We start from the raw sequence: 14,923 nt of genomic DNA, 5'->3' as shown, positions 1-14,923 counted from the left end.
GTTCTACGGAATCCGTGTGTTCCGATTCTACTTCATAAGTTTCTTTCGGTTCTTTCTTTATCTGTGGTGAATCAAATATGTCAGTGGATTCGTTCACGTACCCACTATCATTTACAAAGTCACCCTCTACTTCCTGTTTTGTCCCTTGCTGTGTTCGAGGTGATCGCGACATTTCAATCTGTTCGTTGACGTGTTCATGGTATTGTATGTACGCCAATTGTCTTCCGCTAACGCCATCTGTTATCTGGCCGCGTAGACTCCTGCTACTGCTAGCCGCATTCTCCATTTCGCTCGGCACATCTACCCTGTCCCCGTTCCTGTCCATATTGAATGCCAATCACACCGCACTATTATACTTGACTCACGCTATAGTTTACTTTGCTAAACTTTATTGCTGTTCGTGCCACTGAACATCCACTGTTCGGTCTTTACGTTAGTGTATAACCGACAACAACTGGATGTCCTGTCACCGGGAAGCCACGTGTAACACTTCCGCCCAGTCGGACGTGCGTTAGCTCAATAAAGCCTGTACTGTAATAAGTTCACGGGCTTCACCTTGTAAACAAGGATTTAGTACATAAGTTGACCGCGTGTACCTAATGGAAGCAATTCGGACTTATTCAGTCAGTAACTACAGTGATGCGTCAAGCAAATGTAAAGTATAATTACGCGTTCGCATGGACAAGAAGTACACACAGCAGATACTACCAATGATTAATAATACGGTCGCCAGCCTAATTAGGCATTTAGTGAGTTTTTCCCTGTACAAGTGGTAGCATGTACAAGCATAATGACACGTGGTAATGTTGCGTTTTATAACAAACTTTAGAACCAGAAAGAATCTACTGAACTAAGGTTTTCTTCTTTTGTACTAATTTGTACGAGCTAAAATTACACAACACCACACAGCAATGATTACTACGAGCTGCACTTTGTGTATTGATCAGACTGAAATCGGGCATAGATTACCCTAGAATCAGCAATTTTGAAAACACACATACAATGTCACTATTAAAATTGGAAAAAAACACTAATACACTTAGGTTTAATATAGAAATTAATTTTACTGTTCAATTCTGATCAGTACACTTCAAAATGTGCAAGAATAGGCAAGAGAAGGGGGGGGCCCTGAAACTGTTATGGTTGTTATACTGAAACTAGCAAGTCCTGAAGGTACATTAACACTCAAAATTATCAATCTGTGGATAACTACTTTTCTTTTCTTAAATTTTGAATTACTTAGTTATCATTATTTCAGTCACAAATCAATTAACTAACATTGCTAGCTCAGTTCAGATTTTATCTTTCAATTTAATCACACTGATATTCTTTACTAACATTTACATTTGCACTCCTATCCTTGAACGTCTTTATAGCATAAACTGGTCTGCAGATAATTTAGTACTAACTGTAACTTTCAGTTCGGGATACTCGGGTTGCACAATATGTGGTAAGGACCCTGTCTAGGTCAATGATAAGGATAAGTGACGGCTAAAGCAATTCTGGTAAAAGTCACGTTATTATTGAACAGTCAAGACAGGTTCAACACTGGTCCACACAGATACACTTCTAAAGAAGAAATAAATTTTTGTCCTGTACACGTCGTTGCGGCGGATGGCGGGCAGCGAGATAGCGGGCAGCACAGCACACATACAAGCACGGCTAAGGCTCTCACAGTATCGGCACTTTCATTCTTCTTAGCGTCGTAATCTTTCCAGTTTTGTGCCTGAGAATATAGCCATGCCAAGTAGTCGTCGGAATCGGCCCATCCGAGGCTCAATGGAATCCACTTTTCCTAGATAGCCTCCTCGGTACAGTACATGTTCCTCTGACCGATGCTCAACTCCGACTGTTTTACTGAGCCCGTTGTGCCGAACCGCGCCAGTGTGCGTTTTCCCGCGCTCGCCTGCATCCACCTTTTCCCGCGCCCCTACAGGTAGGGTATTCACCACAGGTTTTCTACTACACATATTCTAATGCATTACCTACGTATGGACCAAGTGTTTAAATTACAATTTACACATTTTACAATAGTTTTAACATTAAATACACTTTCCTTTGGTTATCAAAGTGCTTAAAATCTAACATAAGTAATGACATTCATTTCAAAAGTTGTGTACAGTTTCTTCAACATGACACGAAAAGAAAAAATCTAAAATAATATTTACATTATTTCACATAAATTCAGAAAGAAACATTTATCTAAATACATAAAGAAAAAAAATTATTATAGGTACATTATTGTTACAGTATGTATGAATTTGAAAAGAATTTTATGATATGTGTTACCTTACGACACATTCTACGTTGTTACTGTGAGAGTGGATTAAATCGTTTTGTGATGTAACTACCACTGACCGGTTTTATGGCTATGTAAAATTTTTGTCATAGAGTTTTTGTGTATGTTCCACTACGATTTTACACTACCCCAAGCCTGTTACCTTGGGATACTTTCATTTTTATAGAACTGAAGATGGCCATTTATACTGCCGAAACTAATAATCTAGTAATGTATTAATATAGCGATCTTTGCAAATGAACAAAAGGCATTCGTAGGAAGACTGCAGAACAAATACATAGACCGACGGATCATGTCAGGAAACCAAAATCTCAAAACTCGTTCTTTGTGGTTAAGAAAATGTTCGCTTTATTCTCTACATCCTGCAGTAGTGTTTCCATTTCGAAACCTGTACATAAATGTTGTATCGAAATTCTTAGCGTTTCTGAGTTACGATAATGGAGAGTTTGTCAATAAATCACAATTAAGAACTCAGTTACTTAAAATCAAACAAAACTTGACAACTGGAACTTAAAAAGCAAAAATGACATTCGGTATCAACATGTGAAATGTCAACTTAAATTAGTAACCAGCTTGTACCTGCTTAACCAATAAAAATGGGACAAACATTACTCCGGGTGATCAAAAAGTCAGTATAAATTTGAAAACTTAATAAACCACTGAATAATGTAGATAGAGAGGTAAAATATGTCACACACGCTTGAAATGACATGGGGTTTTATTAGAACCGAAAACTTCAGTGATCGTGTGCTCAGACGCCACTTTCGTCATGCTTGGCCTCCCAGGTCTCCACACCTCAGTCCGTACGATTATTGGCTTTGGGGTTACCTGAAGTCGCAAGCGTATCGTGATCGACCGACATCTCTAGGGATGCTGAAAGACAACATCCGACACGAATGCCTCACCATAACTCCGGACATGCTTTACAGTGCTGTTCACAACATTATTCCTCGACTACAACTATTGTTGAGGAATGATGGTGGACATATTGAGCATATCCTGTAAAGAACATCATCTTTGCTTTGTCTTACTTTGTTATGCTAATTATTGCTATTCTGATCGGATGAAGCGCCATCTGTAGGACATTTTTTGAACTTTTGTATTTTTTTTTTTTTGGTTCTAATAAAACCCCACGTCATTCCAAGTATGTGTGTCAATTTGTACCTCTCTATCTATATTATTCAGTGATTTATTCAGTTTTCAAATTTATACTGACTTTTTGATCACCTGGTAGTCATTGTGTTATTATATGGCTGTACAATCTCCTCCTAAAATACGAGGGCTGTTCAGAAAGTAAGCTCCGATTGATCGCGAAATGGGAACCACAGTGAAAATTAGAAATGTTTTATTTTTAACAGTTAGCTACACCATCCAGCTACTTCTCTACATAGTTGCCGTTCTGTCTAAGACATTTGTCGTAGCGTTGTACCAACTTTCCAATACCCTCATCATAAAAGACAGCCGCCAGTGCTTTCCGCCAATTCTCTACGCTGGCCTACAGCTCGTTTTCTGTGCCAAAATGTTGTATTCATAGCCAGCGGTTCATGTGAGCAGAAATGAAACGCAGGGGGAGTCAATTACGGGCTGTATTGTGGGTAGTAAAACATTTCCAATTGAAAACGATGCAGGAGCATCTTCATTGCCCCTTCAGAATGCGGCTGAGAATATTGCCTTGTAGAAGAAACTGCACGACAGTTATGTAATGTTGGCTGTATACCTTCAGGCGAAATGTCTCACCAGGTCCTCGTACTTGGCGGGAGACACTATTCTCTAGACAACTTTACGCGATCACTGTGAGCTCAGAAATGAGAGGAGTGACGTGATGCTATCTAGGGTCATACTAGAGACACTGCCCAACACATCTGTGCAAAGCTTTATCGGATTATCATAGTCGTTTCCATTTCGCGATCAATCGGAGCTTACTTTCTGAACAGCCCTCGTATTTACCATTTCTCCGGAAACATCCTGTACATCGTGAGTGGTATTCTAAGCACGTAAGTCAGAACATACGAGACGTTTTACTTCTCACGACGCAAAACGCTCGCCGCGGGCGTGCTGCACGTGTCGGCAGCCGACGGCGCTGGAAGTCTCGCAGGGCAGTCTCCGTCTGGAGGGAGACGCCGCTCTATAAGCAATGCATGAGCGCAGACATCGACAGCCGCTGCGGGCTGTTCGCCGACCGTGGGCCTGCGGCCAACACGTCCGCCGCATTCCATCCACCAGACTCGGCATAGGCCGCTATGCAAACTGCAGCTGAGGCTGAAGGCGCCTGTCTCTGACGAAAGAGACGACGCAGTCGTACACCACTGGCCATTAAAATTGCTACACCACGAAGATGACGTGCAACAGGCGCGAAATTTAACCGACAGGAAGAAGATGCTGTGATACGCAAATGATTAGCTTTTCAGTCCATTCACACAAAGTTGGCGCCGGTGGCGACACCTACAACGTGCTGACATGAGGAAAGTTTCCAACCGATTACTCATACACAAACAGCAGTTGACCGGCGTTGCCTGGTGAAACGTTGTTGTGATGTCTCGTGTAAGGAGGAGAAATGCGTACCATCATGTTTCCGACTTTGATAAAGGTCGGATTGCACCCTATGGCGATTTCGGTTTATCGTATCGCGACATTGCTGCTCGCGTTGGTTGAGATCCAATGACTGTTAGCAGAATATGGAATCGGTGAGTTCAGGAGGGTAATACGGAACGCCGTGCTGGATCCCAACGGCCTCGTATCACTAGCAGTCGAGACGACAGGCATCTTATGCGCATGGCTGTAACGGATCGTGCAGCCACGTCTCGATCCCTGAGTCAACAGATGGGGACGTTTGAAACACAACAACCATCTGCACGAACAGTTCCACGACGTTCGCATCAGCATGGACTATCAGCTCGGAGACCATGGCTGCGGTTACCCTTGACGCTGCATCACAGGCAGGAGTGCCTGCGATGGTGTACTCAACGACGCACCTTGACGCACGAATGGCAAAACGTCGTTTTTTCGGATGAATCCAGGTTATGTTTGACACGCCATCCAAGCTCTGTTTGACTCAATGCCCAAGCGTATCAATGCGTTATTACGGCCAGAGGTGGTTGTTATGGGTACTGATTTCTCAGGATCTATGCACCCAAATTGCGTGAAAATGTAATCACATGTAAGTTCTAGTATAATATATTTCTCCAATGAATACCCGTTTATCATCTGCATTTCTCCTTGGTGTAGCAATTTTAATGGCTAGTAGTGTATCTTCACGTTCACGGATGAACATGGTAGGCTGATAGGCGTAAACAACAATGCTGCTAGCGACGAAAATGCATCGCTTTGGACTACCTTCTGCAGCTACTTTCACACTAAAAATCATTGTGGAGTGACTGGTAGAAGGTACGCGTCATTGTACCAGTTATTACAGCTTCTCTCCGTTGCGTTCTCTGTAGGGTATGGGAAGAATGCGCTCTCTGTAATTGTTCTAATTCTCACGATCTCTACGCCAGCGAGACAGAGAGACCTGTAGCGTAATCCCAGACTTATCCCTTTAACCTTGTGCTTGAAAACGTACGAGTGCATGTTGAAAAGTGACACCTCAGATCTTTTTATGTGAAATCTGTCAAAGCTTTTTAAATAAAAAAAATTATTAACATTCTACATCTTTGTTCTTCGTATCTATATATTTATTCCTGAACGTACTGAACGTAGTCACCTTCGACAGCTCCTTACCAGCGTCAGAAAACATAGTAGATCACCTCATCTTTCAATGAAAAACTCAACGAATTTTCTTGAAATTATTTCGAGAATCCGTCCATTTCTAAAGTACGGTCGACATGACTAATAACATCCGTCACCATCACTACTTTTCAACTGATCCAATCTCTTCTTCTCTGTACAACCTAAGGTCTACGCTTCACTTCCATACAGAAGGTTTCGTGAATTTAAAATAATTCTGAAAAAAAGCTTATTTGTGCCGTCAGCTGTAGAGCTGTATATTTATTCTCCACCAGTTTTAATTGTCAATGGTCTTCACAGGAGAAAAATAGTATACACCAATGTATCTAAAATACGTTTCCGTAAAACATACCGAGCGAGGTGGCGCAGTGGTTAGCACACTGGACTCGCATTCGGGAGGACGACGGTTCAATCCCGTCTCCGGCCATCCTGATTTAGGTTTTCCGTGATTTCCCTAAATCGTTTCAGGCCAATGCCGGGATGGTTCCTTTGAAAGGGCACGGCCGATTTCCTTCCCAATCCTTCCCTCACCCGAGCTCGCGCTCCGTCTCTAATGACCTCGTTGTCGACGGGACGTTAAACACTAACCACCACCACCACCACCACCACCACCACCGTAAAACATGAGATACAACATTCATAACTGCATAACTTTATCTGAATATAATAAAAAATCATGGTGTGCATTAGCAATTACTGTAATTGTGTATATCGTGCACAATATGCAGAGCACCGTACTTCTAAACGACGTTCTGAATAGACAAGACGAGTTGCTGCGCAACTACGTAGATCTGAAGGTGATCCAGAGTGATCGGAATATATAATTTAATTCAAAAAATGAGCAACTGAAACTGAACAATGAATGAGACTTTTTTTAATATCAGCAGATCTCATTTCCTAAAAATTGGTTTCTATGACCGCGTTGACCAGACTCACTTGCATTTGGCCAATTCCTGTAAATACCTTAGCGCGAGAAATCATTTAGCTGGTATATTCTCTATGCTCCAAATTTAACGTTTAGCAACACTGCAACTCTTCAGTTTTGCCCTTGACTACCCCTATACCTAATCCAATTACCCTACAGTTCATTTAACAATTGCTAGAATCGTTTTTATAACTTAGTACTGATACTTATTCCCTCATTTTTCAACCATATACGACATAAATTACAGTGGTGTAAAGCATCAACACAACATTTTTAGATAAATAAAAAGCTTATCGACTGATTCGATGCTACAGAATGTTCACCAAATGTAAAATTCTCTTTTCTACACCTCTACCAAACCGAAACTAATCCATAAAATTTTAACCTTCTTCGTCTGATTGGCCATATGCCGTCAGTATCGCTCCAGCTGCAAGTCAATTACCTTGAAGTTACTGTAACAAACGTCTACCTATGTATTTTGCTGTCAAGACACTTCGCTCTTACCTATTCGCAGTACCTCTTTATGTGGAAAATTAGAGAAGAAGATTGTGCATGCAGTGGGACTGAGTTTCAGCATAGCGGACTGCAACTATGACTATTACGAAATATATATGACGTTATTAAGCCGTACGAAAGACTAGAGGCTTGAATTTCTTTAGTATCAATGAGGTCTACATACAGATCAGAGAAATTTAGTAGCATCATTTTTTTGTTTTGTTTTTTGAGTCATCAGTCTTCTGACTGGTTTGATGAGGCCCGCCACGAATTTCTCTCCTGTGCCAACATTTTCCTCTCAGAGTAGCAATTGCACCATACGACCTCAATTATTTGTTGGATATATTCCAATCTCTGTCTTCCATTACAGTTTTTATCCTCTTCACTTCCTCTAGGACCATGGAAGTTACTCCTGATGTTTTAACGGATTTCCCATCATCCTGTCTCTTCTTGTTGTCAGTGTCACCCTATATTCCTTTCCTCGCCGATCCTGAGGGGAACCTACTCATTCCTTACCTTATCAGTCCACCTACTTTTCAACATTCTCCTGTAGCACCGCAGTTCAAAGGCTTCGGTTCGCTTCTGTTCTTGTTTTTCCACAGTTCATGTCTCACTCCATTCGACGCTGTGCTACAAACGTACATTCTTAGATATTTATTCATGAAGCTAAGACCATTGTTTGAGACCGGCAGACAACTCTTGGTTGGGAATGCCATTTTTGCCAGTGCTAGTCAGTTTTTTATGTCCTCCTTGCTCTGTCTGTCATCGGTTATTTTGCTGCTGAAATAGAAGAATTTCTTATCTTCGTCTACTTGGTGATCCCCAATTCTAATGTTAAGTTTCCCTCTGTTCTCATTTCTGCTATTTCTCATTACTTTTATCTGTCTTAGATTTACACTCAATCCATGTTCTGTACTCATTAGACTGTTCATTCCGTTCAACACAACCTGTCCTCATTCACTGAGGATAGTAATATCGTCAGCGAATTGTATCACTGATATCCTTTCACCCTGTTTAATCTCACTCTTGAACCTTTGTTTTGTTTCCCCCATGGCTTCTTGGATGTATAGATTTAATAGTAGGGGCGAAAGGCTACAATCCTGTCTTACATCCTTTTCAATCCGAGCACTTTGTTCTTGGTCTTCCAGTCTCATTGTTCCTTCTTGGTTCTCGTACATACTGTGTATTACCCGTAGTTCCCTGTACCTTATCCCTATTTCTTCTCAGAATTTCGAACAACTTGCACCATTTTATATTGTCGAATAGTTTTTCCGTGTCGACAAATCCAATGCATTTTTGTTATTATCAGCATTGTGTGAACTCCCATCGCCCACAAAAAAAAAATCAACTGACCGATTATCCTCGTAAAAGTCTATCTCTATATGTCTTTCAGAAAAAAAAATTAAGGTAATCATGTCTATAACACCTACGTAAAACAGAAAATACGATGCAAAATAAGGATAAATACATTTGTCAGGAAAATAAGGCTCTAATTTAAAGGAACTATTCCACAATACTACAACGTCAACAACCGTCCAATGCAGAAATATGAAGGCCTTCAATAAGTAATTTAACTAATTTTTTCTGAAAACGTATGGACGTGTCTCGATTTTTCTTCAGTTTTGCTTCCTTTATCAACCGAAACGTCAGAACTGCCTCTCTGGTGTCTTTATGTTACCTATAGCCAAACCGATCGTCATCTACAGATCCTCAATTTTCTTATCGATTGTTCTGTATATTATTCTTGTTTGCAACTTAGGTGTATGAGACGTTAAGCTGATTGTGGGATAATTCTCGCTCTTGTCGGCTGTTCTTATCTTCGAAATTATGTGAATGATGTTTTTCCGAATACACGTTTGTGTATCGCCAGTCTCATACATTCTACACACCAACGTGAACAGCAGTTTTGTTGCCATTTCCCCCAATGATTTTAGAAATTACGATGCAATGTTATCTATACCTTCTGCCTTATTTCATCTTAAGTCTTCCAAAGCTCTTTTAAATTCTGATTGTTATACTGGATACTCTACATTCTTCTTGTTCTATCACGTCGTCAGACAAGACTTCACCTTCATTATACTCTTTCCTCCTCTTCCTCTGCATTTAAGAGTGGAATTCCCATTGAACTCTTAATGTTACCTCCCTTGTTTTTAATCTAACGGAAGGTAATTTTGCCTTTTCTATGTGCTGAGCCCGTCCTTTCCACAATCATTTCTTGTTCGATTTCTTCGCTTCTCTCATGCAGCCATTTCACCTTAGCTTTCTTGCCCTCACTATTTATTTCAATCCTCTGTGACCTGTATTTCTGTATTCCTGTATTTCTTTGAACACTTTTGCATGTATTTCTTTCATCGATCAGCTGAAGTATTTCATCAGTTACAAATGGTTTCTTCGCAGTTGCCTTAGTAATACCTACGGTTTTCTTTCCAGCATCCGTGATTGCTCTCTTTAGAGATATTCTTTCCTCTTCAAGCGAATTGCCTATTGAGTTATTCATTATTGCAGTATCTGCATCCTCAGATAACTTGAAGCGTATCTCTTCACTCCTTTGTGCCTCCGTATCCCACACCTTTCCGCACTGATCCTTCCTGACTAGAACTTCAGCCTACTCTTCATCGTTACTAAATTGTTATCTGGGTTTATATCTGCTCCTGGGTGCGACTTACAATCCAAGACCTGATTTCGGAACTTCCGTCTGACCATTATATGATCTAATGGAAATTTTCCGGCATTACCCGCTCTTTTCAGAGCATAAATTTGATTCTTGAATAGAATATTCGCTATAACTTATTGGAGAACTCCATTAGTGTCTCTCCTCTCGTTCCTACTCCCGAGTCCATATTGTCCGGTAACGCTTTCCTCCGCCCCCTCCCCTACAACCGCATTCCATTTCTCTACGACTGTTAGTTTTCATCATATATTATTGTATTACCAGTTAAATTTATTCGATGTATTCGTTTACTCGTCGTTTCAAGTCTATTATATATAAACTATTTCGCTGTTGTGGTATAAGATGTCCCATGTAATCTCTAAGTTCATAGTTTTTTTGAATTTTTCCTATGTTTCTGTCTGTGAACGCCTAGTTCTAAGCACACCATGACACTTAATTCTAAAATTTTTGCAGCTCCAAAATTTTGTGGTTATCCTACTTTTGCTTGGAACTTATATTCTGTTTGATTTATTCCCATTATCTATGTCCATGATACCACGAAACATCCTCAGCCAATGATCACAGACTTTGACAGAAGTTACTCGGGTTGCAGGTGCCATCTTCGAGCAGGGCACGGACGAGGTGCAGGCGGCGTTCAAACTGGCGATGCTGACGCACAACAAGAACACATCGGGCCGCTTCGAGCTGCAGGCCTTCGTCGACGTCATCAACACCGCAGACGCCTTCAAGCTGTCCCGGCTCAGTGAGTACCTCCACTATCTAACAGATAATTGGAATTCGTCCCATAGAAGTAGGTGCTGACTGTGTACTGCAAAATACCTATCCTTATTCAGGGGAATGAGATGCCTTACTCCAGGCAGTGTTAGACATTACAATTGGACTTTTGTATGTCCACCCTTTTAGCAGGACGTCTCTGGGACGACGGCCGTTTACTATCGTGACAAATAATAAAACACCTACAGCCGTCCTTATGACTTTATTTTATTTTGTCGCTACCAGTTTCGACGCTTCATTGAGTCATTTTCAGGCTGTTTTGATGCGGTACACGTTGATACGATCCCCATGCGTAACCCATCAGTTGCCTGCATTACTGGACACGAGAACCATTCAACTATTTGAATAGTTCTCGTGTCAGTTGCCAGTTGATGGTTGGAGTGCTGACACATTATCTTCGAATCTAGTAATCTACATCTATACTCCGCGAGCCACCTTACGGTGTGTGGCGGAGGGTACTTATTGTACCACTATCTGATCCCCCCTTCCCTGTTCCATTGACGAATTGTGCGTGGGAAGAACGACTGCTTGTAAGTCTCCGTATTTGCTCTAATTTCTCGGATCTTTTCGTTGTGATCATTACGCGAGATATATGTGGGCGGTAGTAATATGTTGCCCATCTCTTCCCGGAATGTTCTCTCTCGTAATTTCGATAATAAACCTCTCCGTATTGCGTAACGCCTTTCTTGAAGTGTCCGCCACTGGAGCTTGTTCAGCATCTCCGTAACGCTCTCGCGCTGACTAAATGTCCCCATGACGAATCGCGCTGCTTTTCGCTGGATCATGTCTATCTCTTCTATTAATCCAACCTGGTAAGGGTCCCATACTGATGAGCAATACTCAAGAATCGGACGAACAAGCGTTTTGTAAGCTACTTCTTTCGTCGATGAGTCACATTTTCTTAGAATTCTTCCTATGAATCTCAACCTGGCGCCTGCTTTTCCCACTATTTGTTTTATGTGATCATTCCACTTCAGATCGCTCCGGATAGTAACTCCTAAGTATTTTACGGTCGTTACCGCTTCCAATGATTTACCACCTATGGCATAATCGTACTGGAATGGATTTCTGCCCCTATGTATGCGCATTATATTACATTTATCTACGTTTAGGGAAAGCTGCCAGCTGTCGCACCATGCATTAATCCTCTACAGGTCTTCCTGGAGTACGTACGAGTCTTCTGATGTTGCTACTTTCTTGCAGACAACCGTGTCATCTGCAAATAGCCTCACGGAGCTACCGATGTTGTCAACTAAGTCATTTATGTATATTGTAAACAATAAAGGTCCTATCACGCTTCCTTGCGGTACTCCCGAAATTACCTCTACATCTGCAGATTTTGAACCGTTAAGAATGACATGTTGTGTTCTTTCTTCTAGGAAATCCTGAATCCAATCACAAACCTGGTCCGATATTCCGTAAGCTCGTATTTTTTTCACTAAACGTAAGTGCGGAACCGTATCAAATGCCTTCCTGAAGTCCAGGAATACGGCATCAATCTGCTCGCCAGTGTCTACGGCACTGTGAATTTCTTGGGCAAATAGGGCGAGCTGAGTTTCACATGATCTCTGTTTGCGGAATCCATGTTGGTTATGATGAAGGAGATTTGTATTATCTAAGAACGTCATAATACGAGAACACAAAACATGTTCCATTATTCTACAACAGATTGACGTAAGCGAAATAGGCCTATAATTATTCGCATCTGATTTATGCCCCTTCTTGAAAATGGGAACGACCTGCGCTTTCTTCCAGTCGCTAGGTACTTTACGTTCTTCCAGCGATCTACGATAAATTGCTGATAGAAAGGGGGCAAGTTCTTTAGCATAATCACTGTAGAATCTTAAGGGTATATCGTCTGGTCCGGATGCTTTTCCGCTACTAAGTGATAGCAGTTGTTTTTCAATTCCGATATCGTTTATTTCAATATTTTCCATTTTGGCGTCCGTGTGACGGCTGAAGTCAGGGACCGTGTTACGATTTTCCGCAGTGAAACAGTTTCGGAACACTGAATTCAGTATTTCTGCCTTTCTTCGGTCGTCCTCTGTTTCGGTGCCATCGTGGTCAACGAGTGACTGAATAGGGGATTTAGATCCGCTTACCGATTTTACATATGACCAAAACTTTTTAGGGTTCTTGTTTAGATTGTTTGCCAATGTTTTATGTTCGAATTCGTTGAATGCTTCTCTCATTGCTCTCTTTACGCTCTTTTTCGCTTCGTTCAGCTTTTCCTTATCAGCTATGATTCGACTACTCTTAAACCTATGATGAAGCTTTCTTTGTTTCCGTAGTACCTTTCGTACATGATTGTTATACCACGGTGGATCTTTCCCCTCGCTTTGGACCTTAGTCGGTACGAACTTATCTAAGGCGTACTGGACGATGTTTCTGAATTTTTTCCATTTTTGTTCCACATCCTCTTCCTCAGAAATGAACGTTTGATGGTGGTCACTCAGATATTCTGCGATTTGTGCCCTATCACTCTTGTTAAGCAAATATATTTTCCTTCCTTTCTTGGCATTTCTTATTACACTTGTAGTCATTGATGCAACCACTGACTTATGATCACTGATACCCTCTTCTACATTCACGGAGTCGAAAAGTTCCGGTCTATTTGTTGCTATGAGGTCTAAAACGTTAGCTTCACGAGTTGGTTCTCTAACTATCTGCTCGAAGTAATTCTCGGACAAGGCAGTCAGGATAATGTCACAAGAGTCTCTGTCCCTGGCTCCAGTTCTGATTGTGTGACTGTCCCATTCTATACCTGGTAGATTGAAGTCTCCCCCTATTACAATAGTATGATCACGAAACTTCTTCACGACGTTCTGCAGGTTCTCTCTGAGGCGCTCAACTACTACGGTTGCTGATGCAGGTGGTCTATAGAAGCATCCGACTATCATATCTGACCCACCTTTGATACTTAGCTTAACCCAGATTATTTCACATTCGCATTCGCTAATAACTTCACTGGATATTATTGAATTCTTTACTGCTATAAATACTCCTCCACCATTGGTGTTTATCCTATCCTTGCGGTATATATTCCATTCTGTGTCTAGGATTTCGTTACTGTTCACTTCCGGTTTTAACCAACTTTCCGTTCCTAATACTATATGCGCACTATTTCCTTCAATAAGAGATACTAATTCAGGAACCTTGCCCTGGATACTCCTGCAGTTTACCAATATTACGTTAACTTTTCCTGTTTTTGGTCTCTGAGGACGGACGTTCTTTATCAACGATGATAATGTCCTCTCTGGTAAGCCGTCAGGTATTTTATCGTTTCGCCCAAGGTAATGCTGGCAACTGATGTGTTATGCATGGGGATCGTATCAACCTCTACCGCATTGAAACAGCGTGAAGATGACGCAATGAAGCGGCGGAACTGGTAACGACAAAATAAAATAAAATCACAAGTAAGGCTGTAGGTGTCTTACTTTTTGTCACGATTAGAACTGGAGGTTTCATTTTTTAACTTGGAATAAAATCAGATGTATAACAATTGCTAAAGAATCTGACGGTTAAGAATGTTGCGGGTAACCTGAATAGCAACAAGAAAGAATACAAGAACAAGATGCCATTTAAAAGTATTTACGCATTGTTGGTGGGCCAAAAAAGCAGCTATTAATATAAACTTCATTCTCAGATAAAGATTTTTTTGTAACAACTGGACGTTCCGTGGCATTTAACACAATAGTTGTTACTTCAGAGACCGTCTTAAAAAGCTGTATTTTGGGAATTATTACATAGCGACATGAGTACAAAATCTGTGTTCACTGTTGAACTGAGTGAATGGCTCAACGACTTCTATTCAGGAGAGGTACCATTTGTCTTAGGCTTTCGTACTACGTTATTCTTTCCATAATCTCTGGATCCAACGTTTAAGACCTTGCTCAGGTCTTCTTGTGAAAACAGATTGCAACAGATGCGGAATGAATGAAGTGATACAATAACTTTATCGATGGAGGTCGTCAAAGCCTACTTTCTCATGAAACAGTTTTTAAACAACCGTAGCACACCTATTAAACGACTACTA

At 41.1% G+C, this 14,923-nt stretch overlaps 1 protein-coding gene across 1 annotated transcript in view; it reads left to right on the top strand.

Moving 5' to 3' along the window:
* LOC126187999 (glutamate receptor 1-like) overlaps nt 1-14,923 on the top strand; it is a 1,505,209-nt gene that overhangs the window by 441,193 nt on the left and 1,049,093 nt on the right. Inside the window, exon 2 of the mRNA XM_049929408.1 lies at nt 10,706-10,855. Coding sequence (XP_049785365.1) covers nt 10,759-10,855 — 97 coding nt within the window. The 5' untranslated portion in view covers nt 10,706-10,758. The remainder of the gene's footprint in view (nt 1-10,705; nt 10,856-14,923) is intronic.

This window comes from Schistocerca cancellata, chromosome 5 (genome assembly GCF_023864275.1).
Source record: "Schistocerca cancellata isolate TAMUIC-IGC-003103 chromosome 5, iqSchCanc2.1, whole genome shotgun sequence".
NCBI lineage: Eukaryota > Metazoa > Arthropoda > Insecta > Orthoptera > Acrididae > Schistocerca > Schistocerca cancellata.
This window is presented reverse-complemented; position numbering and strand designations above follow the sequence as displayed.